Source organism: Alexandromys fortis, unplaced genomic scaffold, assembly GCF_014885135.2.
Source record: "Alexandromys fortis isolate MF-2015 unplaced genomic scaffold, M_Fortis_MF-2015_v1.1 scaffold_174, whole genome shotgun sequence".
NCBI lineage: Eukaryota > Metazoa > Chordata > Mammalia > Rodentia > Cricetidae > Alexandromys > Alexandromys fortis.
Genome location: NW_026068063.1, coordinates 1322234 through 1348614, shown reverse-complemented (window position 1 = coordinate 1348614; position 26381 = coordinate 1322234). Strand labels below are relative to the sequence as shown.

Genomic DNA, 26381 nt, shown 5'->3' with positions numbered 1-26381 from the left:
TGCCAAGCAAAATCAGGGAGTGGGACCATTTATTTAAAGGAAACCGTTTTTGCCTCATTTCCTGAACAATTTTAATTTCAGAAGTTTGTTCTCTGCCTACTCTCCCAGTGTCACTGGCCAGCTGGGACAAGCCAGAGCCTGGGAGGACATCCCAACATTTGGTACAGTTTCTCTTGTCCTGTCTGTCTTTTTCAGACAAGGTCTAACGACTTTTGCCTCTAAATGCTGGGGTTCCAGGCATGCAATACCACGCCTGGCAGGCAGTGGTTCTTGAGAACTCTGACTGCACAGAACCAGTGGTTCGGTCTCTTATTCCAGATGTGTGTACCCGGGCTTGCAGAAACACCCCTGTATGCCTCATTTGTCCCTTTAAACCAATGGTCCGCATTGCTAGGTGGAGGACGCGGGAGTCAGATTTTAGTCCATTCCCACTGCTCTTGGTGTCACTAGGCCTCTTACCTCTCAACAGGTGTGATGCTCAGCCTTGGGACTCATCACCTTAGGTTGCTAACCGGGCCATCTCCTCTCCCGGTGGCTCTCGTCACTAGTGACTGATTTCTTGGATGTTCCTGTCCAGTTATTTGGCGTGCTCTATTGGCAGGGCTCCTTACGGCGGCTGTGACTCTTGGGGTCACCCAGAGGCACTGAGGTCACACGGAAGCCTCTGCCAACACGGAGGCTTTGCAGCAGGAAGGCGGCTACAGCAGTGAGAGCCAGAGTTAGGTCACTGCAACCACACCTAGGCTTGCTTTCTTGCTGCAGAGAGAGCGAGACCAAGAAGTCCTGTGCTGGCTGGGGCTTGCCAACCCCCAGGGCATTGCAGGATTCTTTTTTTTTTTTTTTTTTCCTGACTGTCCTCTGATTTATGGCTTAAGTTGTCTGAGGGCATTCTGGTTAGTTTTTGTCAACTTTACACTAGCTAGAGTCATCTGGAAAGAGGGAACCTCAGTTTAGGGATTGCCTCCATCAGACTGGCCTATGGGCGTGTCTATGGGGCATTTTCCTGACTAATGGTTGATGTTGGAGAGTCTACACCTTGGAAGCCTGAAAATGTGAGCCTATGTCCACGCTGACCAAAGGTCAGAGAGTTGAAACTTACCTCTGACCCCAAGGTTATTGTGTTTCTACCTCAAACAAAGGCTCTACCTGGATTTAGGAGTTCTGCTCTCTTAAGGTTCTTGTCAACAGGTGTGGAGAAGTTGATAAGTCTCTACCTCAAACAAAGTCTATGGAACCAACTAAGTTCCAGTTCCCTTAACTGGAAGATACCATTGGATTCCACCCGGGGAGTGGTTTGCCTACAGAATGTTTTGGTCTAGGGTGTGAGCTCGACTTGTTTTTTTCTGGCAACAGAATCTTTAACTAAGGACTTAGCCTGTGACCTTCAACTGTTATGTTCATTTTCTTGTATCAGTTTTTTGTCTTACTTCTACCTTTTGGGGTCAGGGGTATTTTAAGCAGTTGGAAATTAACGCGGGCGAATCTCAGTACTCACAGAAACTCCCTCCCAATACTATCCTATATGTTTTTCTTTTTTAAATCCCCCCCCCAGTCTTCTTATTCTTTACTAATGTTTTCTAAATCCCCACGCCTCTACCCTGGAGAAGTACTTTATCGAGGCTGGTCCCCGACACCACACCACAATGAGTGGTACCATCCCTGGGCAGGTGGTTCTGGGTGCTATAAGAAAGATGGGTGAGCAACGAATGGAAACCAAGCCAGTAAGCAGAGTTCCTCCATGGCCTCTGCCTCACTTCCGGCCTCCAGGTTGCCTGCCCTGAGCTCCCTCCCTGGCTTCCCTCGATGATGGACGGTAAGCTGTTAGATGAAAGAAACCATTTCCTCTCCCGACTGGTTTGGCCAGCGTTTTACTGCAGCAGGAGAGAAGCAAGTTAGAAGATGGGGCTTTCCATTTCTTGCACCAGGACGTGAGAAGAATCACGTTGAAGCCTGGACCAGCAGTGGGGAGGAGCCTGCAGTGGGAAGGACCCTCAGTGGGAGGGACCCGCAGTGGGGAGGGGCCAGCAGTGGGAAGGAGCCTGCAGTGGGAGGGACCAGCAGTGGGAAGGAGCCTGCAGTGGGAGGGACCCGCAGTGGGGAGGGACCAGCAGTGGGAAGGAGCCTGCAGTGGGAGGGACCAGCAGTGGGAAGGAGCCTGCAGTGGGAGGGACCCGCAGTGGGGAGGGACCAGCAGTGGGTAGGAGCCTGCAGTGGGAGGGACCAGCAGTGGGAAGGAGCCTGCAGTGGGAGGGACCCGCAGTGGGGAGGGACCAGCAGTGGGGAGGAGCCGGCAGAGGGAGGGACCAGCAGTGGGAAGGAGCCTGCAGTGGGAGGGACCAGCAGTGGGAAGGAGCCTGCAGTGGGAGGGACCAGCAGTGGGAAGGAGCCTGCAGTGGGAGGGACCCGCAGTGGGGAGGGGCCAGCAGCACTGAAGAGCAGGTCAAGATGCTATACTGGTTCTGCTGCCAGTTGGTAAGTGCTTTGAAATCACTGGGGATGCATGAGGATCCCCTGTGGCTTAGATACAGAAGAAATGAACTCAACCCTTAGGCAAGAAATGGCAATTAGCATCCACTCTGAGCACGATCATACACAGCGGTGTAAAGAAGGAGCATTGTGGTGGTGGATGCTTACAAGCACAAGGCTGTGGATGTGGAGACTGGGAAGGACACCTGGGGCTTGCTGGCCAGGCAGACTAGTGTAATCTGTGAGCCCCAGGTCCTAGTGAGAGACTGCCTTAAAAAATACAGCGGACAGCTCCTGGAGACTAACACCAAAGGTTAGTCTCCCATATGTGCACGCACGTGCAGATGCACACACACACATACACACACGAATTATTCACCTTAGCAGCCCACACCCACAAAGTGTGCAGTGTGTTCGTGTCCCTCCAACACTGAGTGCTGACCCACTTATCCTCCTCAGCCATGCAAGAAAGAAAGTCACCAATTGATTACAGTCACCTTACAGATTAGAGACAGACACAGCAGGACCGAGGGGCTTGACAAAGTGCTTACCCGCTGATGTGTGTTAGGGTCTGAGTGGGACCCCAGAGGGTCCGTTGACTGTGTCCTGTTGGCCCAAGACTTCTATGCATGTGCAGGGCAAGAGCTTTACCACAGACCTACACCCACCTCTGCAAATGGTTCTTCCTTTTTAATTTAAAAATCTAAAGTTATTGATACTAGATGAAGTATCTGCTTCTTTGATCATTGGGAGAAGAGAAGTAGGCATTTTTATTGCATTCTTTTCTGTTTGCATGCTTTTTTATTTATGTTCAACATTTATTTGTTTGTTTATTTATTGTGTGTGTGTTGACCCCACGCCCCTGCATATGCTACACAAATGCTCTACCACAGTGCTGCATATACTGGGTGTGGCAGGAAGATCAGAGGTTCAGTATCACCCTCAGCTACATCGTGAATTCAAGGTCAACCTGAGAAGCACAAAATCCTGGCTCAAGAAAAGGAAGGAAGGCAGAAAGGAGGAAGGGAAGAAGGGAGGGACAGGCGGAGACAGGAAGCCAAACATGTGGTTTGAATAATAATAGCCTCTATAGGCTCATCTATTTGAATGCTTGGTCCCCAGTTGGTAGAACTGTTTGGGAAGGATTAGGAGGTGTGGTCTTGTTGGAGGAGGTGTGCCACTAGGGGTGGGCTTTGATGTTTCAGAAGCCCACACCGCCCCTAGTTATCCCTCTGACTCATAGCTGTGTCTCAAGATGTAAGCTCTCAGCTACTGCTCCAGTGCCTGCCTGCCTGCCTGCCTGAAGTCATGCTCCCCACCATCATGGTCATGGACACACCCTTTGAAACTGTAAGCCCTAAATACTTTTTTTTCTTCTGTGAGTTTCCTTAGTCCCGGTGTCTCATCACAGCTGTAGAAAAGTCACTAAGGCAACAGCTATGAACACAACATGACAGCTGCCCCACACTCCCACCTCCATGCCTCCCTGCTACCGTGAGAGAAAATAAACCCCTCCTTCCTTTCTCCCTTCTTTAACTTTCCTTGTCAGGTGTTTACTCATAGCATATGGAAAAATAAAACAGAGTTCAGGCTGGCCTTGAACTTATGGTCTTCCTCCCTCAGCCTTCCCAGTAGCAGGGATGATGTAACGGGCCAGCACTTCGCCCACTGAACCATCTCTCTGGCCCTAGCTCGGTACTGAATCTTCAAGGTTCATCGTACTTAGGGAGCTGGCTATCTGAGTGGGCAAGAGATTAGCACCCTAAGAAGACACAACCTTATTTTTGATCCCCAAACTGTGAGTTTTTAAAGGGAAGAAACAAAGGCCGTTGGTCAGCTGGAGCTCTCTGTCCCTCTGCTCGGGTGGTCAGTCTTATTCCTGGGACTCATGGCGTCCATAGTGCTCTCCCAACCACCCCCTCTTAATTGTCTCTGGGAGTCCTGGCTCAGGCACTCTTTGGAGGCCTGGGTCTGGTCAGTGTCTGCCAGGATCAGCCCTGATGCCCTTCCTCCAGGCACCATCTGGGCTGGAGGGTCACTCAGAGCAAGCAAGCCACGTATAGTGTGTACCTGCTGACCTACTGATAACATATACATGACAATTCCTTTGTCCCTGTATGTAACACAGAAATGGCCCCTCCGTTGTCCTGGAATTATAGGCTTGTGGCTGTCACTTTAGTCTCTCAAGCTACCTCAGAGTTTGCCATATTCCTCACCCTTCCCTATATGACACCCAGATTGATTTTCTCTTCATTGTGTGTGTGCATATTTGCAGTGTATGTGTGCTTGTGTGTGCATACGTGTGACAGCTAGAGGTTCAGAAGTGTTTCGACCACGAAGATTGACTCTAGGGGGCTGGAGATTGACTCTAGGGGGCTGAAGCTTGACTCTAGGGGGCTCAGTTGACAGAGAGACTCACTGGGTCTTGGCGGTCACTGATTGGCTAGACTGGCTGGCCAATAAGCGCCCTCCCCCGCACCGAGGTTACAGATGTTTTAAAAAGCGTGCAACGCAGGCTTTTCTCGGGATCCACAAGCAGTTTAACCGTGGAGCCTTGTCTCCACCATAGCTCAGTATGTCCTCGAATGAATGGGACTTGAACCCAGAGCTCAAGCCCTGAAGCCCTTAATTCCCACTCAAAGGTGTAGCTTTGATTCCCAGACATACTTTGTGTGGCGTCCTCATCCAGAAGAGACCGAAAGACTGACTATTGGTCCAGCTTTTTCTTAAAGCCCGCCTCTGAAGGTGACTGATTGGCTGATGCTGCCTCAGTGGCTTGTGTTCGGGCAGGGTGTGCCCTGGAACTCCAACCTAGCCGAGCAGCCAACCAGCGCAGACCTGCTCCCTGGAGGAAAGCAAGGGCCAGAAGGGGAAGACGGGAGCAGAGGCTGAGTCACCGAGCTGGCAAATCGAGTTACTTTGGGCGCTCGTTGGCTGCTGACAGGTAGGTCTAAGTCAGCAGCTGGCCTAGCAAGCAGGGTGAAGTCCACAGAAACAGCAAACCAAGTCACCTGCCAGCAGCCTCCCAAGTGCTCTAAATCACCCATAGATGACTTACACCTGTCAGTACTACTGGCCGCGCAGACGGAACTTACTATCACACTGTTTAGGGTGTGCGGACGTGGCAACGGCCTACGTGTTTGTTACAAACACAATTGTTTTTCAGAGTATTTCTCTCGAGGTTGGTTTGGTTCTCCAGTGGTGACCAGCGGGTGTGGGGAGTGGAGTGGTTGATCCATGAAGCCCCTGGGATGTTCTGATGTGGCTGGAGGGGCTTCTCCCTTGAAGGAAGATCCCTTTCCCTCCAGGTGGGAGTAAGACAGCCAGACCCCAGGGAGGAAGAGCCTTGTGATATTCAGGGAGGTGGTCAGTCCTGGCAGTTCACAGAGGTGCCAGGACAGAATTGAGGCCGTGGGGACACTAACCCCAAGACTCAGGGTATCCTCAATGACAGTTCCATAGTAGTGCTGTACCGATGTCTTGGGCCAGGACACACTACACCAGCTTGACTCTCTAGTGTCCCTTCACATCCCAGATTTCTCCAGAGGTGGCCAGATGTTCTTGTGGGGGAAAAGGCAATTGTTTCTACCTGAGTTCCAGCTGTATATAGGTCAGCCTATTTCACCCCCACAGTAGGCCCCTCTGGTAGGGACCGCTCTTCTCATATGACAGTTGGGAAAACTGAGGCATGGGTGGTTTATATACATCCACTTGGGACCTTCCCTAATGAAGGGAGCTAGGACTTCAAAATGGGCTCTTTTCTGGGTCCGAGTGCTACGCTATCCACAGGACCACACAGCCCCTGCCTGGGACCACCTTAGATGCTTACAGGCCAATTTCCCAGAGCAGAGAGTCTTCCTAATTGGCAAATCTGGAAGCTGGACCCACCTCCCTCCTTCCACCCAGAAGAAAATCGCTCTGTGAATGACAAGCTTAGACATCAAAGACAGCCTCTCTGCCCACGAATGCCTGACACAGAGCACAGTACTTAAATGACCTGATTCAGTAAGACGTCCAGAGCACTAACCTCACACCACACTTCCAGCAAACCCATCTCACTAAAACTGAACAAAACCATGCCAGCTACGGTAGCACACACCTGTAACCCCAGGACTTAGGTACCTGAGATAGGTTACTGTCAATTTAGAGGCTAGCCTGGGCTACAGGTTGAGTCCCAGGCCAGCCTGGGCTAGACCGAGACCCTGACTCCAAAGGCAAACAAACAAAACAAAAAATTAGCAGAAGACAAACAGGACGGCTGGGTCATTTGCCTAGGGTCACCAGGTCCTCAGGCGCAGAGCCTGGCAGCAGGTAAACTGTGACCAGGCTGCCTCCCCTATCTTCTGGTTCTTCATCTCCTGCCCGCTAAGCACCTACTACAGAGGGCACACACCACCTGACCTTAGTCTAAAGCCAGAAGCTTCTTGTCTGGGAGACAAAGACAGGATAAGCTGGGTGGCTTCTGTCAGGGCCTCTAAGAGTCCTGGGTAGAACCCACAGTCCAGTCACATCTATGATGACAATGTCTTGGCTGAGAAGATCCCTGTGTGTGTGTGGCACCTGTGTGTGGTTCCCTGGACCCACAGCATTGGCTGGAAACCATGCTGACCCTCAGACGGACCCATCTGCAGTGAGCGTCTACACGTCTAACCACTTTGAGACCCTCAGCTTTTCCAACAAGCACCCCCATCCGTTTCAGGGGCTCCTAGTCTCCCTTCTCTGAGCAGATGCTGGGACAATAAAGGAGAAAGCCAACGAGAAAAGAGGGGTGGCCGCAAGGCCAAGCATTTATTGTTACATTGTTAGACTTCCCTCTGGGGAAGTGTGGGGGTTCTGCCGTTCAGGGCTCATTTGCTTTGCATTTACAAACCTTTCCTGGATCAGGGTCATTGTCACTATCCACACTGGCTTCTCCCAAACTGAGACCCAGAAGCTGCCACCACCCAGGAGGCACTCCCCCCCCCCCAATGCTGTGAAGCAGTCCTTGGGAATGAGTGACTGTCTGGGAAGAGGTGGTATGGTCCCAGCAGGGCTGTATCTTTCCCATGCCCCTGCAGTGAAATCCAAAGTCACGCCTGCCAAGACCCCGCCTATCCTCATGACTTCCATCTTTGGGGGGTGGCTGGCAGGAGGTGCCTGCTCTGAGTGCCCCATGCTGGCCAGGCTTAGAAGAAACCCCTTCTCTCTGCTTCTGGATCTTGTTATCACGTGACAACCTCCTGCACTGAAGAGTCAAGACTGAGAATCTGCTAGAAGTGACCACTGCGTGTAGCTGGAGACGGGCAGAGGTGCCGGGGACAGAAGCCCAGAGTTCACCAGGAAGGAGCCCTACTGATGTCGTAGGAACCCCGCCTTAGGAGGAAAGTGCACCTAGGCCTTCCCCTTCAGGAGCCAGCACAGCCGGCAACCTTTCCAGAGAGGCTGTTGATGAATTCCTGGGTCCTGGAGTTGTGCCCACCCTTTGGGGATGCAGTTTGAGAGTGGTACTTGGCCTCAGTTAGAAGAGGGCCTCCCTCCTCTTGCTGGGCTGCAGACTCAGGGGCTTCGGGATTCCAGAGGCGGGGATGCATGCTATAAACCCTCCAGGGTGCAGAACCTGAGAGAAGCTGAGTTAGAGAGATGTCTTCAACATGGAGACCAGCAGCTCTCAAGTTCATGGGCTGTGTGTGGTCCTTTATATCATGGCACAAAACTGGCTTTGGTGGCTCAGAGGCTACCCCACTGTCAGTTTTGGGAATCTGAACCTTTCTTGGACTCCTGGTGCAAATGGCCTCAGAGAGTTGGTGCAGAATAACCGTGCTGAGTACAACTGCCGTCCTCCCTCGTGGCAACAGGCAAAGTCTCTGCCCAGTGGGCTTAGGCCTGGATGCTGCACCCAATAGGACTCTGGGCCACCGCAGTGCTGGCTCTCCCAGCCAGGCCTTGCTGGGGGCTTTGGGAAGCTCTCAGTGTTAAACATTCTGCACCGTCCTCTTGGCTGTGGACCCAACAGGAAACGGAGCGAACTCATCCATTGTCCGCACGTGTGGTGGATGGAAGTTGCTAGGCTCGTTCCTCCCGTTCCTCCCCATCCCATCCATTCTAAGCTGCTTCCTGAGAGGCTCAAAGCTTGTGGCAAATGTTAGCAAATGTTAATCCTCAGCTTCCTTGGGAGGAACCAGAAGTGTTATAGGTAAGACACTGAGGCACAGAGAGGTGAGGCCACTGGGAGAAAGCCACACACAAAATAGTGGCAGATCAAGAATAGGGCTGGGAGCTCCTTGCCCGGATAGCCCAGCAACCTGTTAGGTCATGGGTGGGCACACCTGTCTCAGGTGACGTCACAACAGAGGTTTGTTGGGTTAATGGCAGGCACTCCCCCATTTTGTGCCCATGCTTGGAATGGCTGTTTGGGGACAGAGCTCAGTAACCCCCACCACCACACACACTCTTAAAGTCACATCCATCCTGGTGACAGGATGCCTGCAGCCTTTGGGGCTGCTGCCACCAGGCCCCTCTGCCCTGCAGAGATCCCCTCCTGCTCCCAACATGTCTACCTCACGATGCAGTGCTCTTAAAGTGGAAGGAAGGCCGGTGCCACTTTGCATCCTTCCAGAGTGAGTGACCAGGTCAGAGTTCACGTTCTCTGCCCAGTGGGCTGAGGGGCGGCATTCACCACCTGGCCACTGCTGGCTGGCTTTGCAGCTGGTTCTCAATGCCCCGGCTCTGCCAAGGCTGGGTGGGCGGAGGGGGCAGTTTCCTCCCAGAAGGGTGTTCCAGGCCCTGGCACTGACACTCCTCCCTTTCTTGGAAGTTCAGGGTAGAGTGCCAGGACCATCCGGTTTGTTCCGTGAGCCACAGCACCGGGGCCACCTGCTGGGTCATGACTGGGTGATGTGTCCTCGGGGCCTGTCTTCAGAGATATAAGACACCTAGGTGGGCATTCTCGGTTCTTGGTGCCCACTGGAAGTGGCGGCTGTCTCTGGGAAGTCTGTCCTGGCATCTGCCCTCAGTCCCAGGCCTCTCTGTACAGTGGGGATGGACGGCACTGGGTCGTGGGGCTGCTCTTCTCTCTCCGCTTTCGTAGCTGAGTCCCGAGGCTTCCTTACACATTGGTGACCTCCAGGCTATTGTATCCCTCCAGGCGGCACTGCTCGGGCCTGCCTTGGAGGTCGTCGTCCGCACAGTCCTCGTTCTCAAGAGAGCCATAGTCGTCGTGAAACTCAGCTTCTTTGCTGCTGAAGCCTCTTCCTATCTTCCCCAGGGGTAGCTGAGGAGACAGACACAAACCAAAGGGCAGAGGAAGAGAGAGATGAGAACCAGGCGGGCGCGGCGTCTCCAGTCTAACTGCTGTGTGAACTTCAGCGTCTCCCTGGACCTCTCGGGGCTCCTCCGTTATTAGTACCATCCCTGCTTCCCAGACCCATGGAAGGGATCTGTGGACTTACCATGAGGAATTAACATTTGAATGTCCAGCTAGAGGGATTCCAGTAGTTACCAAGAATGACTTTGGTTTTTGTTTGTTTGTTTGTTTTGTTGTTTTGTTTTGTTTTTCGAGACAGGGTTTCTCTGCAGCTTTGGAGCCTGTCCTGGAACTAGCTTTTGTAGATCAGGCTGGCCTCAAACTCACAGAGATCCACCTGCCTCTGCCTCCAGAGTGCTGGGATTAAAGGTGTGCACCACCACTGCTCGGCCCAAGGGTGACTTTGGATGAATGGTCCTACAATCTTCCCCCTCCCTCCTGTTGAGAGCGGGTAGATGGGACAAAGCCTCCCAAACTGAATTCTCAATCCGGAAGGATATTGTAATGCCACCTAGTATGGCCACAAGTATGAGCTTGGGGCTTGTGGATGGGCCTTCGAGTCCCTGTTCTATACTTCTGGCTGCGGAACCTGAGGTGAGCACTGCCCATCTCTGAGCCTTGATTGTTCTCAGCTGCAAGATGGGAAAAGCGATGGAGACCTGGGTAGACTGTGGGAAGGAGCAGAACTAAGTCCTGCAAGGGTGACCAACCCAGGGTAAAGATGTGCTCAACCGAGGTCCAGGTGCCACCAAGCGAAGGGGAAGACATGAGTGTGGCAACCATGATGCTGGTTACAACTACAGCTTCTGTTTGGTCTCTGGCCAGCTGCCCCTGTTGTGTGCAGCCCTGCTGGGTACACCAGAGGTTCTTTGCTTGTCTAAGTCAGAGGTTTTCAGATCTAGGGCTCCCTGACCCTTCCTGGCAGCCAGCTGTGTGAGGTGCTCTGCACCCATGGGGCTCTTTGCTTCAGGAGGCTAGGATGAGGCGATTCCACAGTCTCTAGCCACCCTGCCATAGACTCTGCCTTGGATGCTCGTCACTGGGCATTGTCTTAAGCAAGGGCCTATGTACACGGTGGCTCTCCTGCATGCACCTGGGACCTGAGGCTGCTCCAGGTCCACAGGTGACAAAGGAGCCATAGGTCCATCCAGGAGAGACTGCCTGGCCCTAAGGACAGAGAAACTGCTTACCCGGCCGCCTCTGTACTTGCTGTTGCTGCTGCCTTCCTCTTTTCCAGCTCTGGTGATGCTCGAGGCCCTGCCAGGCGGCGTCCCAAAGCGCTCAGACTCCCGGATACCTGTGGAGCTGGGACATTTCACAGGTTGTGAGTTAGTAAGAGAGTCACCCACGGTCATCGTCCCCACTCCCACAGTTCCGGCTGCTCTTTCAGAGGATGTTAGTTCCTCTCGAACTTACAGACAGCTGTGAGTTGCTAGGTGGGTGTTGGGAATTGAACCCATGTCCTTGAGAAGAGCAGACTGCGCTCTTACCCACGGAGCCATCTCTCCAGCTCCCCTTGAGTATGTCTTACTTCCTTCCACAGCACCTCTTTTTCTCTTAATCTTCATGCTTAAAAAAATGTCTTTTAATAGATTCCGACTCTTCTTCAAGGAAAAGGAAAAAACAACAAGAAAAAACCCAAAGCCCAAACCAAATCAAACTGTATAAACCAGCAGGGCTTATGACTATAAATGTAAAAATCTCCCACTGTACCAACTCAGATCGAACAGCAGAAAGGGCGGTAAGCTCTGAGCAAGAGAGCCCTGTCCTAAGAATGCAAGGTTGGCTCGACATATGAGCAGAAATGTAATTCACAGTATCACTATAACACAAGACCAAGCAGGATGTGGCCACTTGCTGCTGGGTGACCGTGGAAAGCAGTGGCCCTCAGACCCAGCTCGTCACCCGTGAAGGGATGCTGGGGTGAATATGTCTCCAGTAAACGCGGCGCAAATGCTGATTCACACCCTAGTGTGACCCCAGTGCACCACTGGTGGGGGCACATCCATAGAGAGGGTCTGGGCTGTCTGTGTGGAAAGGGGTTCAGGGTCGGTGGGTGGCTGTGCCTTGCTCCATTGGATCAGAAGCACACTTTATATGCCAAATCCTGCCTCTAAATCTTTGTCCCCATGGCTACAACTGGCAGAACAGCCACCGTGTTCCTTGAAGTCAGTGTACATTGTCCCCAGCTCAAGCCACACCTCATTCAGCCTTTCTCACCCACAGCTGCTCCCTCTCCCAACTCTGAAGGTCCCAGCGGTGAACCCATACTGCCTTCAGGACCCAACACTCCTTTTCTTAGTATCTGACCCCAGATCCTCAGCTTCCTGACCAGTTTGGCACAAGAATGAGTGACATTCAGCCAGGTTAGGACCGAGGCTGTGACATTACCATTTGCTTCCTCGCCCTGTGCCCTGGACCCAGTGGCCAGCATCCTCAGCCTGTGCCCTGTGACCCGCGTGGCCCACACATTGCACCGTGCCCTACACCCTCTGCCTGCGGCCCACATCCCCTGCCTGTGCCTCACGCCCCGCGCCTGTGCCCCACACCCCGCGCCTGTGCCCCAAACCCTGCACCTGCGCCCCACACCTCGCGCCTGCGCCCTACACACTCACTTGTTCGGATGGAAGATGATGCTCATTTCCTCTGCCAGGTGTCTCCGGAGGATGTGCTTCCCGCTGGGGATGCCTAGGGCGGTGGCCATGGCCTCGGCATTGAACGTGGGCTCCAACACCAGCACAGCACCGTGAACACCGCTGTTAGTCAAGTTGTCTGCATACTCCTGACGGCAGAAGCGTGAGGCTGGGAGTCTCAGGGACCAACTGAACCAAGTAGAGATATGACCCCAACCGCAAGGGCTTTACCCATGCGGACCAACTGATTTGAAAGTGAAGGGGGCCTCTTCCTCATCCTCTGAGCCGTAAACATAGGGGTCTTAGATCACTGACACTGGCTGGACCCTGGCAGGAGCCATAGATATTTATGGAAAGCAACATCGCTAAGAATTGCCCCAGCAATGAGAGCATTTAACAGGGGTCCTATTATAGCAGTAAAGAATCCTTACAGAAAGTTCATGACCTTGTCTGGCTGGGTGACGGTGCCCACTTACACCAAAGTGAGCATTGATTTGCATGTCATTTGCTTAGGCTAGAGAACCGCGCCTCCACCACCGTCACCCCTCACCTTCAGGTCGATATCCCGTACCCACTTGAGCACCCGCTGGTTGGTCCAGACCACAGGGTCTGTGTTCTGCGTTTCACAGCGGGCTCGGCGCTCCTGGAGGACCTGGGAGATGGGGACAGGGAGTCAGCCGAGGAGATGAGGGACACATGGAGGGTGCAGAGTGCTGGACCCACAGCTGCCTGGACCATACCATCTGTGTTGTGAGAAATAGAAGGAGCTGCCTCCTAGGGTGCAGGGGACCGGGGTGTAGACTGGGTAGAGACTCACACTCTGCCTACTCAGTGTCCCCCAGGCCTGCGGCATCGCAGTGTCCCCCAGCGATAGGAACAGTGAAGGACATTTGTGGAGACTCTGCCTATGGTGGGGAGGTTCTTAGGGTCTGGGCGTCCTGGTTTAAAACACTGTCTGTGGGGGCTTGGGATGATTCAGCTCGCTGCCCCTTCACAGGTTCCCAGGCAGAGAGCTTCAGTGGCATACCCTCTGTGGTCGTCTGAATAAGAATGGCCCCGAGACTCATATATTTGAATTTATGGTTTCCATTGGGTGGAAATGTTTAGGACAGATTAGGATTAGGAGATGGGACCTTGTTGGAGAAGGTGTGTCACTGAGGGTAGGTTCTGAGGTTTCAGAAGCCTCTGCTATTCTCAGTCTCCGTCTCTCTGCCTCTACTTGTGGGTCAGACATAGTAAGCTCTGAGCTGCTGCTCCGGCACCGCGCCTGCCTCCCTGCTCTCAGGCTTCCTGCCGTGATGGAGACAGATGAACCCTCTGAAGCTGTAAGCAAGCCCCAGTTAAATGCTTTTATAAGTTGCCTCCACCACAGCGTCTCTTCACAGCAACAGAGCAACGGCTAAGACACCCTCTCTAGGACTTCCAGCCCAAAGTTCCCTTCAGTTTCCCCAGCTCAGGGGATCCTGCTCCGTGTACTACTGTCAGAACACCCCCATGTCTGCCCTCTTCATTACCCTGGGGCTTCTGGAGCCCAAGACCTGGTCCCCATCTTCTCCTTCTGCCCAGTCATGCAGTGGTGACCGGATCACAAAGCTGACCACCTTCTCTGCGATCCTCTCTCAACACTGGGCTACTTATGCTCTGGCATGGCTCCAGAGAGTCAACCACGAGGACCCAACCCCGAGGACCAGCCTCTCAGGGACCTCCTCCGGGGGGGCTTGTAGGGGATTGGGGCTGGGGTCCTTTGTTCTCTGGCTTAGCAGAATTCAGAATCAAGGGGCATCCAAACTTAAGCTACCACAACAGCCAGGACTTTGGCTGCCACCCCCACCGGAAGCCAATTTCCCTCCCTTTCTCATTCTGTTTTGTTGCCGCTGCAGAGCTGAACTCTGGGGCTTGAGCACCATGGTCCTCTCGGCTGCATTTTCTTCCTTAATTGTCAGATGGTGATCTCTGCAACAGCTCTTTGTTTATCTCCATGACCTCAGGGACTCTCCTTGATCCCCAAGGTGTTTCTCAGAGCTTTCCGAGAGCCCTCCCCAGGGCTGTCACCGTGGACTTCAGTGGGTCTCCCTGATGAGCCACGGATTCTCTGAGACTGAGAGTTCCCTAGGCCCCCTGAACTGGCCATAGGCTCTCGTCTACTCAAGTAAGGAGTTGCTAGAATGAGGAGAGAGGAAGAGATGGATTGGACGAAGGAATGGGTAAGTGAATGAATGGGGAGACATAGGAATAGATAGATGTGTTTATGGGTGGGTAGATAGACGGGGAGTAGATGGACTGTGGGTAAGTATATGGGCGGGTGCGTGAAGTGTTGGATGGACCGACACTGGGTAGGTCAATAGATGGGAGTAGCTGGGCAATAGGTGGGCAGGTGGGTGGAGGGTTGGATGGGTAAACAGATGGGTGCATGGATATGTGGGTGGGTGGATAGAGGAGTGGACGACTGGTTGGATAGATTGGGAGATGAATAAGCGAAGGGATGGATGGACCAGTGGCTGGGTGGGTGAATGGTTGGACAGGGATTGGATGTGGAGAAGGGTTGTGGGATAGTCTTGCCCCTGCCCTGCCCTTTATAGTCCTCACCTCCCTGCTGAAGTTCACTTGGTACAGCAGCTCAATCCCCAGCAGGATGCTGACTTGGTGGAACTTCTTGGAGACGTTCAGGTGCTTCTCCAGGTCCCGCTTCATCAGGGAATTCAGCATCCTCCCGTCGACCAGGTGGTTCTGGAAGGCCTGGGAATACTGGGATAGGCCGATGTCGTTCAGCCAGGCCTTGGCCACCCAGTGATGGTCCAGGTCGGCTGCTTTGGACAGGCTGAGGAGACACAGCCAGAGAAAGAGAGGAGAGCAAGAGAGAAGTGGGAATGGGGAAAGTGTCAGAGGCAGGGGCAGGTGGGGTCAGAGCTGGGTAGAGAGGACAAAAGACAGGGCAGGGAATAGACAAGAAAGCCAGAGACCAATGAGGAAAGGGATGGGATGATCAGAGATGTGGAGTCAGAGAGAGAGAGAGAGAGAGAGAGAGAGAGAGAGAGAGAGAGAGAAAGCGCAACTAAGACAGGCAGAGACAGACAGAAAGACACAGAGACTCAGGCAGAGGTGGGAAGGGAGGTAGAGTAAGGCAGATAGGCAGACAGAACTAAAGAACAGCCGAGGATCGCAGAGACAAAATGAATATCCTTGGACCACACCCAGGCTAAAACTGAAAGGGCAGAGTCAGAAGTGTTACCTATAGCAGGTGTAGCTCTGGGGGACCCCTCCTCACCGTGACCCACCCTACTCCCCTTGGGCTCTGCAGGACTCCTCAAAGCCACAGCCTGACCATAACCCTCCCCTGTCCACCCGACTGCTACCCTCTGGTCCCTCTTCCTGACTGGAGGAGGATGAGAAGCCTTCATGGATCCACACATAGTGTTCCAGGTCTCCTGTCCCAAGACAGGGCTGTGGCTAAGCCCTTCCCTCATTGGCTCATCTCTGAGTCAGAGAAATCCAAGTTGCCCTGTCCCCAGGCTGCTCTTGCTACCTCGCTGCCACACCTCAGACGTTTGCGCAGGACAGAACCTCGGAAGCATGCACATTGTAGGTATGCAACAACAGGCTTTAAAATATTTATTCACTATTTTTATGTGTACGTGTGAGTGTGCCTGTGCGTGTGGGTGTAGGAGGCCAGAGGGTGTCTGCCTGGAATGGCGGTACTGGTTGTGAGCCACCTGGGGTGCCTTCTGCAAAAAGACTTTGTGCTGAAGGGTGGGGAATACACCTCGCTAAGGTGGTTCCTAGATGTCATTCTTCTGACTGCCACAAGGTGGCAGCCTCACAGAAGGAATGAGGTCCTGGCAACGCAGCTGCAGAGGGACCCTGAAAAATGACCATGTGCTGGCTAGTGGGAGCCAGGGGCAGGCATGGAGAGAGCACTCAGAACAAGGGAACACAATTGGCTTGCAAAGAGGGCAGTTGGAGATACCTGACATGGACCATTTCGTTCCTATTTTAGATACTTCATCCCAACACCTGCTGAGCATTTTCTGGGCCAGCACTCAAGGTGCTGACAGGGTTCCCTCCTCCTCCCTCCCCCCTTCCCCCCCCCCGCCCCGGGCTGTCTCTCCATCTCAGGTTATCCCCCCCCCCTTCAGTCCTGCCGCTCTGCTTATTGCCCTCAAAGCACTCAATGCACGTTGCATTTAAGTACAAAGGGATTTATCCGCTGGTTTATTGTCCCTCGCCCCTAATTTAGGGTGCAGGAGTGGCGGTCAGGACCAGGGCCGTGTTCACTGAGAGTTGTGAACATGGGGACAATTATGTCTGAGGTCTGAACGGAATGGGTGAGTGGAATTGTGTTCATAAAGAAGCCGGCGAATGCTGTGGGGTGTGACTCTTCTCTCCGCTCTGAGTGGGGGTGGGGCTGATTGGCAGACACGCACTGACTACCTGAAGGCATGTTGCACGATTAATAAAAACTCAGAGAAAGATACTGGGATTCGACCTGAAGACCAGAAAAGCAAAGCAGTCAGCCACTGGCTCTTACCTCGACCTCAGTCTGAAAATGGCGATCCTGCCTCCAGCAATCTCAGAATGAGACGGAGATTGAGAGCTGTCTCCTCTTGTTTTATATTCCTTTCTAGTTCTGGGATTAAGGGCATGCACCACTGCCATCTGGTTTCTATGGCAAGTTAGTGTGACTACTGGGACTAAAGATGTGTGTCATTGTGGCTACTGGGATTAAAGTTGTGTGTCATTGCTGCCTGGTCTGTAAGGCTGGCCAGTGTGGCTGCTTTACTTTTCTGATCCTCAGGCAAGCTTTATTTATTAAAATACAAATGGAATCCACTATACTGGCAGAATGTCTGCACGAGTCCTGGCACCCTCTCCCTTCCTCTGCTCCAGCCTCCTGGAACTGCTTGGCTGGTGTCCCACGACGGGACCTGTTGCCCACTATTTCCTCTTTATCATCTCCTAGAGACTCCCAGACACCTTTCAGGAACACCCCTGGGCCAGGGTCCTTTCTCTTGCCAAAGGTCCCAGATCCCCATGTGTGTACCTGGCACACTTGGGTTGACTTCAGCTTGTAGGCTGATTTTGTCTGAGGCATGGGTGGAATGGGTGAGAGGAATTGTGTTCATAAACAGACAGGTGAAGGTTTGGCAAGGGGGGGTTGCTGGGTCCAGGGTGCCCATGTCCATTATCATAGTTGGAAGAGTTTGAAGCAACCTACCTTGGGACTCTGACCCCAGAATCCACGGCCTTTTAGAAGTTCTATGACCAAGTCAAAGGGCTCACGATGCAAAGTTACGCAGTCTACGACAGTTCATCTGAAGAAGGCATCGAAGCCTCTCCTGGATTCCTAAAAGGGTCCAACCCTGAACTTTTGGCTAACTCTTCCCTCTTTGCTTCACAGGTAAGGAAACTGAGTCCCAGAGAAGGCAAAGTGACCTCACATGGCGATTTCACAGTAGGTCTCTCTTCATAGGACCTGGGCTTTCTAATGTGAGGACCCCCACGTCCCTTAGGACCATCTGCTTCAATTCTCCCCTGCACACGTGGCTGTGCGTCTGAACCACACCTTTCTGAGCTCCTGGTGGATTTCAGGTTCAACTCCAGCCATGGACCAGTGTTTATCCCCTCCATCTGCATGTCTATATGATGGTGTCTGAAGTGGGTCCACGGGAGACGATTGTCCCCCTCTCTGTGCGCTGATCCAGTAAGAAGGCTGCAGTGTGGAACCAGGAGGGGTACCCCTGGTGGAGCCTGGCCGTCCTGGCACCTTGCTGCCTGAGACTTGTAGCTTTCAGAGCCGGGAGAAATAGATGTCTGTTGTTTATGCTACCCAGCTGGTAGCATTTTGTTACGGCAACCCAAGCTGATGGGGACAGCCATGCTTTGGGGACAGTGGTGGACACTTAGATAGTGGTGGAGACTCCCTGCACTTCTGAAAGCTGAAGCCAGCAGCCCCACATTCTCAAGGAACATGGGCAGCATGCAGGACACCTCCAGGACGTAGGGTGTGGTGAGAGCAGGAGGGGGTTACTCGATCCAGAGGTCAGGATGGAAGATGCTTGAGGACTTGGGGTCCAGAGGACAGAAGGGGTCAGGAGGTGGCTGGGCTGGGAAGGTGCTTCTGGAGCCCTCTGGATAAAAGTCCAGCAGGGTTGAAGGGTGCCTCCTGGAGCCACCCCATCAGCCTTCATCCGAGCCTGACCCCTCTGCTGCTGGCTCCAAGCTGCCAGCTTTAGGACCCTTCTCTGTAACCCTTGCCACCTCGGCCTGGCACCAGGGCCCCTCTCCTGCCACATAAGATTGTGTTTCTCTGCTTCAGAACTGGCCTTCTTCTTCATCCCTCAGTTCTCTCTCTCTCTCTCTCTCTCTCTCTCTCTCTCTCTCTCTCTCTCTCTGCTAATCCACAAAGCAGCTTCTGCAGATAGTAGCACACACCATCAGGTTCGATTAATTAACTGTACAGAAACGACGGGAAACCAGCGAAGGAGATAATTATGCAAAACAGACCGTGTCAGGTTTACAAAACTGGCCCCTCCCCACTCTGAGCACCAAGGACTGGGTGTTGGGGGAGGGGGCTTCCCTTTTCACAGGAGCTGCTCAAAAGATGGAACCTCAGGAGGTCAAGAGAGAAGTGGGAAAGGGGTGGGGCTGGGAGGGGGGTGGTACTGGGAGGAAGTGTGCCCCAGTAAGGTGTACCATCAGGTACACCTGCTAAGAGAGGCCTGGACCAGTTGGTTCTGTTCCTGTAAAAGACTTCTATGAGACTCTCTAGGACCTTTGTCTCCTCTCTCTCCTCTGTGTCTACTGTCTTCCCTCCTTCATTCCTTCACTCTGGGAAGAATAGACCTGAGTTTTGAGTAAGGCAGGCGCGTTAGCTGTGTGTGGCCTGGTCCCTGCCAGCTGGGGTGGGTGGAAGAGTGCTGGGAGCCACCCACTCTCTTGACCCCTGCTCTGAGGTGGAGGTAGTCACCCATATTCTAGGCATGTGCGCCTCCCCCTGTGTGCTCATTTTTCTATGGTGCCAGGGCATACCTGGGCCATATCTGCTACACTCAATGTCCTGAAACCTGGTTGCCTGGGTGACAGGGAGGCTCAGGACAGAAAGTCCTTACTTTCCAGGCTTCGGTGGCTCACCTGCGGCCAGCCTCGGCGTCACGGTAGTCCTCGATGGCCAGGCGGAGCTTGCGCCTGTGCAAGGAGCTGCACACACCCAGGCCCAACTCCAGGTCCTCATCACTCAGGCTGAGAAGCACCTGCAGGAGGTAGACTTAGTGCCCAGAGGCAAGAGATGGGGCAAGGGGTGAGGAGGTTCTGGCCTTGGCTCCTGGAGCCCCAGACCCTGTCATTGCTCCTGGGGTCAGTACAGAAGGGTCTGAGGGAACAGGGCTCCTCATCCGCATCCTCCTCTGAGCCCATCTCCCTAGATAGGGTACCAGGACACCTCTGCAGCCTGTGATGGTTGATAACTCCCAACAAAGCCTGTCTCTAGTGAGTAGTGGCTCATGCCTTTAATCCAGCACTCCAGAGGAAGAAGCAGGTGGATCTCTGAGTTTGAGGCCAGCCTGGTCTACAGAGTGAGTTCCAGGACAGCCAGGGCTACACAGAGAAACTGCATCTCAAATAAATAAATAAATAAGCCTGTTTCTAGGAGCTGTGGGACCCATGTCCCCTGGGACCATCCTGCTTCAGCTCTGTCTGATGCATGGCTGTGTCTTTGTGTCACCCCTACTGGGCTCCAGAGGTCCTGGGCTCAGCTACTGTTATTTGTGTGTTGTTTGGGTGGGATACTGTTTGGACCAGGATGGGTGAGGCCACCATCTAGGCTAAGGAACTCCCCAGTCCAGCCCTGTTCCTCTCTGCCAGCTAAGGAGAGGTTGGGTACCAGCTGAAGTTAGTCCAGTTTTAAGGACAAGGTAGCATGACTCCAAGGGGCTGTTGTTCCTTGCTAAGAAGACTGACTGGTTTATTGGTGACCTGGACCTGCAATAAGTCGGTCCACTTCTAGATTATACCTCCTCTTGTCCTCAGAGGACAATAGAGACAGTTGACTCCTGGGAGGGGAGGGCACCCATGGGAAGGTACAGGGGCATCCCCCAGGGGCATCCCCCAGGGGCATCCCCCAGGGGCCCGAGCTGCCTACCTTCCCACTCTTGACATTCTCTGCACAGGCCTTGACGTACATAGGCATGGCCATCACCACCTCCAGCCAGGCCTGCACTGTGCCAGCCTTCCAGTGGGACATGGGCGTGGTCCTCACCAGCTCCACGTGCTGTAGCCGGTCCATCTGCTCCTCGCCCTCGGACAGGCTGAGGCTGTGCCGTGTGGGGCTGCACTGGCTGTCGGAGTCTGCAACACACAGGACACAGAACCTTGCTGCGGGGAGGAGCCACATTCTGGGTGAGGGTGGGGAGAGGCGACTCCAAGGCACAAAACCAAAGTGACTCTCCTGATAGTGTTTGCCCATGTTCCAGGGGATGGCCTTACATCCATGCACACACAAGAAAATCTGATAGGTCTCAGAGGCCATGAAAGAAGAGGAGGGAGACAGAAAGTTGGAAGGGAGATATGTAGTGTGTGTGGGGGAACCCAGGGAGAGTTGAATGGGAAGGGGTGGGGATGAATATGATCAATAGATGTATGAAATTGTCAAACCAATCAATCAATCAAAGTGGCGCTGGTTGGCCACCCAATCCCCACTACAAAGTCTTCTCTGTTCTCCCCAAAGAGGAAGAAACATGATATTCCAGAGAGAAACAAACCTAATGCAAAAATGCAAATCTTCCAATGCCGGCCCTAGACAGCAGCTGCTAGTAGTTAGTTAAATAGTCTCTGGGAGACACAAACGCCCGTGCTCACAGACCCGCACGCATAGCTCTGTCCTGCTAGATGCTTTGGCCAGACAGCACGCGGGACATTTGCGGGACACTGTCCCTTCTCAGTGGAGAATTCCACTGCAATCTTTGGGCGGTGTCGGAAGGACATCCATGGCTTATTTTACTCTGCACAGGCTTGGGGAGGTGGTGGAGCGGAGGTTGTTTCCAGATTTACACTCTTGTAGCTGCAGAGTGGCAATGAGCACTCTGCGCAAACAGGTGATTTGTTTTCTTGAGCTAGGTGGGACCCAGCTGCATCCGTGAAAACACAGAAACCTGTCCGTGGAGTAGCCTCACACACAGAAGGAAATGAACCCCCAAACAGGTCGGTACGGTGCTTGTGTTGTAAGCATGAAGACTTGAGTTGGATTCCCTGAACCCACGTAAAAAGGAAAGGTGGATGGGCCTGGCAAGATGGCCCAGTGGCTGACGGCGCTCGCTCTGTAAGCATGGTGACCTGACTTCAACCCATGTAAAAGCGGAAGGTGACAACTGACTCCACAGTATCCTCGGTCTCTGTCTCTACACGCACGCCGTGCACATGCGTCTCCCACACATACACACACTAATTATAATTATATGGAAAGAAGGGATGGCGATCCCCTCATGCAATCCCAGGGCTGTGGGAGTGCTGACAGGTGGGTCCCTAGGGCTCCCGGGCCAGACAGCCTGGCTATGAGGAGAGCACAGTCCAGCGAGAGGCTCAAAACACACTGGTGGATGGTGCCTGGGGCAGGAAAGCTGAAGTTGGTCCGTGGTCTCCATCCTTGCATGCACACACAGGAACACACGCCTGTACCCATGCCTGCATACACATGCACAAATACGTGCGTGTGCACCTGAATGTGAATGTGTACCTGCAGACACAGGCGTGAACGTGTATGAACATACACATGCAGAGATATGTGAGATGTGTGATTTTGAACTGCACATGGGGGTGTGCTCCTGTAAGCCCAGTGCAGGAAGATCAGGAGTTCAAGATGCATACATTGCTATGTGTGTGTGTGTGCATGCACACACACAGTACAACATGGGTAAATGTTAAAAATCTTTATCCATGGATGATCAATGACATTGTTAATAACTACATGAGTGTGCATATGCATGTGTGTGTATATTTGTGTGTGTGTGCAGCGTGCGCATGTGTGGGAGTTGATCTTCCTCACACCTCCAGCTGCATATGGAGCACAAAGGTAGGGGAGTCTAAGGGGCCATATAGGCTCCCACCATTAACTCATACACTCCGGTTTTGATAGACAGCCCCCCCCACACCTTCTACCCCAAATCTGAACTATAAAGTGGAGAATGTGGCAGGAGGGGGTGTCTTCAGGGTCATAAACCATCAACTAAGTTGTCATTCCCCAAATGCAGGCCTGATACATCAGTTTCCATGCCTGGGCTTTCATCAGTTCCGGGTTTATTTCCCCTCCTTCTCAGCCCTGAGAGTAGAAATAGGTCACGTTTACAGCCTGGCTGCTCAACCAAAGGGTTGGAGTCAGAGGACTGGGGATAAGAATGGGGATTTGCTACCACCACCAACATGCGTGCACACACACGCCTCTCTCTCTCTCTCTCTCTCTCTCTCTCTCTCTCTCTCTCTCACACACACACACACACACACACACACACACACACACACACACACACATACACACACCTTACAAGATGCTAAGAATACTGACAGCGCTGATCCCAGCCTTGCTACAGAGACAGGAAGCCTCAGGCCCGTGGAGGCCACCGTAGGTGCCAAACACAGGAATAGCCACAGGGTACATCTAACCCCTTGCCTGCTTTTCTGAAAAGCGTGTGCCTGGCTCACCAGTATCCCTTCACCTTGAATGCTTGAGGCCCTTGGTTCCACCCCAGCCTGGCGAAGGAAGAAAGACAAAGACCTGGTCTAATATTCCTTTTGTCAGACCATAGCCACGCCCTCAGTTCCTCACCTCTCCATCTGATTTTGATCACACTGAGGACCTGGGTACCGGTGGCAGAGTCACCTGACCCACAAAGCCCCAAATGATCACGTCTAGCCCAAAGTATAAAGTGCTTGGGAGAGTGGTCTGGCCTGGAGGTTGAAGGTCAGCATAGGGGCTTTGTTCTTCCCTCCCTGGTGGGTTGGGAACTTCACCCTCTGGGCCTTTAGTTTGCATATAATTGTTCTCAGAGTGTGGTCCCTGAGACGTCAACATCAACATCACCCAATATCAGGCTAGAGGTAAAGGTTTTAGGACCTCATGGCTCCTGGAACAGTGACTCAGGGGTAGCCTAGCTTCCGTGGACATCCTGGTGGTTTGGTGGCATGCTCCCGTGACACACCCATTGCTTTAGTGTCCCTGTCACACCTGCTGTGCAGCATCAGCTGACCAAGACCTACAGCTCATCCATTGTTTTCAAATGTCCCATCTCAGGTAGTCAGAAGGGACACCAGGAATTCTTAGCAACCCTTGCTTCTACAGCGCTATAGCCTACCTTTAATCCTTAAGGCCTCAGTCATGGGATACTGTGATCATGACTACTTTTTTTTGTTTTGTTTTTTGTTTATCACTTTTTGTTATATCAGAGACAGATTCTGGGATTCTATTTTCTGACTAGCCAAGAAGGTGACTGAAAATCTCCTTTGGGCCAGGTGGTGGTGGTGCACGGCTGTAATCCCAGTACTTCAGGCAGAGGCAGGTGGAGCTCTGTGGGTTTGTGGCCGTCTTGGTCTAAAAGTGAGTTCTAGGACAACCAGGGCTGTTACACAGAGAAACCTTATCTTGGAGGAGGAGGAGGAAGAGGAAGAGGAGGAGGAGGAGGAGGAGGAGGAGAGGAGGAGGAAGAAGAGAAGAATGGGGAGGAGGAAAGAAGAGGAGGAGAAGGAAAAAAATCTCCTTTGATTCAAAGTATTTGGGAGGAGAGTGGGAAGCTCTCAAAACTTGTTTATCTGAAGAAAGCTTTCATCTAACTCCCAGGGGTGCAGAGTGAGGGGTTTCCCATACTTCATTGCTACACTGGATCCATGGTTCCTTTAATTTCTCATCCTCTTGTTTGGTAGAAGTCAGGGCATGTTGACTTCTCCATGTTGGCTTCTGTAGGCTGCTTTGAAGGTTTCTCATGGTCTGCTCTGTATCTCATTACAATAAGGCTAGATGAAAATTTTCTATCTATCAGCTATGTATGTATCATCTATCCATCATCTCTCTATCAACTATCCATCTATCACCTATCAATCTATCAATCTACATCTATCCATCTAGCAATCCGTCTATCATCTTCCTTATATCCTCTATCTATCTATCTATCTATCTATCTATCTATCTATCTATCCATCCATCTATCGCCTCTCTCTCCTCTCCTCTCTCCTCTCTCTCTCTGTCTGGGGGGCGGGGTGGGCAGACACTTGCCCTGATGCACAGGTGGAGGTCAGAGAACAACCTTGGGTGTCAGTCATGAACTGTCCATTCTGTCCTGGTTTTGTCTGCAGATGCAGCTGGTGTGGGGCTATTCATCTATCTTGCCGTGGAAATGTCTCTGGTCAGTCTCCTTGATTTTTCTGAGATAGCATCTCATGTAGCCAAGGCTGGCCTCAAACTCACTATATAGCTAAGGATGACCTTGAACCTCAGATCCTCCAGCTTCTACTTACCCAGTGCTCGGATGATAAGCATGTACCACCTCACTTGGTTTATGCGGTGCAGGAGATCAAACTCAGAGCCTTGTGCTGAGAAGCATGCTACCAGATAAATGACACCCCTTGCTCCAGTCTCCTTACTTTTTATGACCTGGACACGTGTACTTTGTTATTGGAGAGCACCGGGTAGGGCTATAGAAACTGTAGGAGTTGGGATGGTACTCTGGGGAAAGCAGCCTGCTCTGAGGCTGGGGAATTGCTGCTGGCTCTGCCTGTTGAGTTAGAGAGCCAGAAACCCTGCCGCGAGTGAGAATGGGAGACAGGCAGACAGGCAGGAAGACACACAGACACATAGAGGCACACAGAGACACAGACACACACACACAAATGCACACACACAGAGTACAGAGGGTTTGAGATAATGACCTTGTATCGTGTTCTCTGACTGCAGAGGGAGAGGCCAGTAGGCTGCTGTCCTAGCCCAAGAAGATGATGCTCCTAACCCTAACAGGAACCGTTGACAACTGTAGGAAAGATTTATTTATGCTCTCAAATTGTTGATCCTGCTGTTCCCTGGGCCCAAGGGTGGCAATCTCCTTTCCAATCTTTTAGGGATCTGCTTACATGTCGTTGCTGTCGAGGAACCCTCCCCTGGTCACTAGTGTCCCCTACAACCAGCGTCACAACACGCACACAAAGCTCTTCCTGACTCAGGACATTTTCTTACACCACGCCTCTCACCCTTGATTGATTTAATCTGTGAAATCATTAGGCCAGCAACCGTGTTTCCCTGTAGCCTACCCTTCCTCCATAGGAGAAGGAGCCGGGCCTGGTGGACCCCCTGAGTGTCTCTGTTACCTAGCAAGGTGGTAGACCAAAGCAAATGTTTAACAGCTGACTCTCATGGTTCTAGAAAGCCTGGCAGCTTTCGAAAGCACCGCCTTGCCTGTTTTGAGGTATAAGCCAACAGCACGGCACTGGGGGTGGGGGTGGGGGTGGGGTGAGGTGGGATGTTCTCAAAGCAGTCTGCCTGGAGGGCTAAGAGAAGGGCCCAGGAAGGGAGGAGGAGCAGCAGCTTGGTTGCCCACCAGCCACCTCCACTCTCCCAGGCCATAGCCTGCAGCTGGCCCGTCCTTCTCTACTGCAGATATTCTTTGTCCTTTCCTCTCTGCCAGTGCAAAGTCTGTCCACCTGAAACTGATTGACACCGAGCCTCCCCCCCATCATTCTTTGCCCTAGGGCTGTCCTGCGCACTGGGAAGACTGAGCAACACACCGAACTCTTATCCGCAGGGTACCAGCAAGCAGGATAGGCGCACCAAGAGAGTAGCCTGTGCTGGCCCTGGGCCTCAGATCTCAGATTCGCCTGATCTATCCAGTCAGCCAGGCTCAGGTCAAAGGCCCTGTCCTTAGCGATTGATAAAGAAGCCCCCACCAGCATGTCACAGCCTAAGCTGAGTTTCTATTTTTAAACCCTGCTCTAGGATGTGACAGTGGCTTTGTAATGATCCATGATGGTTACTG

At 52.7% G+C, this 26381-nt stretch overlaps 1 protein-coding gene across 8 annotated transcripts in view; it reads right to left on the bottom strand.

Moving 5' to 3' along the window:
• Nucleotides 1–7234: 7234 nt before the first annotated feature.
• The window catches only part of Kazn (kazrin, periplakin interacting protein), an 892416-nt gene continuing 873269 nt past the window's right edge, over nt 7235–26381 (bottom strand). For 7 of the 8 annotated variants that reach the window (XM_050120356.1, XM_050120354.1, XM_050120350.1 and 4 more), the window contains 8 exons: nt 20516–20721; nt 19510–19628; nt 14968–15199; nt 12932–13033; nt 12364–12530; nt 11165–11317; nt 10939–11053; nt 7235–9715 (listed from right to left, as the gene is read on the bottom strand). In XM_050120356.1, the coding sequence (XP_049976313.1) occupies nt 9551–9715; nt 10939–11053; nt 11165–11317; nt 12364–12530; nt 12932–13033; nt 14968–15199; nt 19510–19628; nt 20516–20721 (1259 nt within the window). In that variant the 3' untranslated portion in view covers nt 7235–9550. The remainder of the gene's footprint in view (nt 9716–10938; nt 11054–11164; nt 11318–12363; nt 12531–12931; nt 13034–14967; nt 15200–19509; nt 19629–20515; nt 20722–26381) is intronic. The other variant, XM_050120355.1, reaches the window with a different exon arrangement.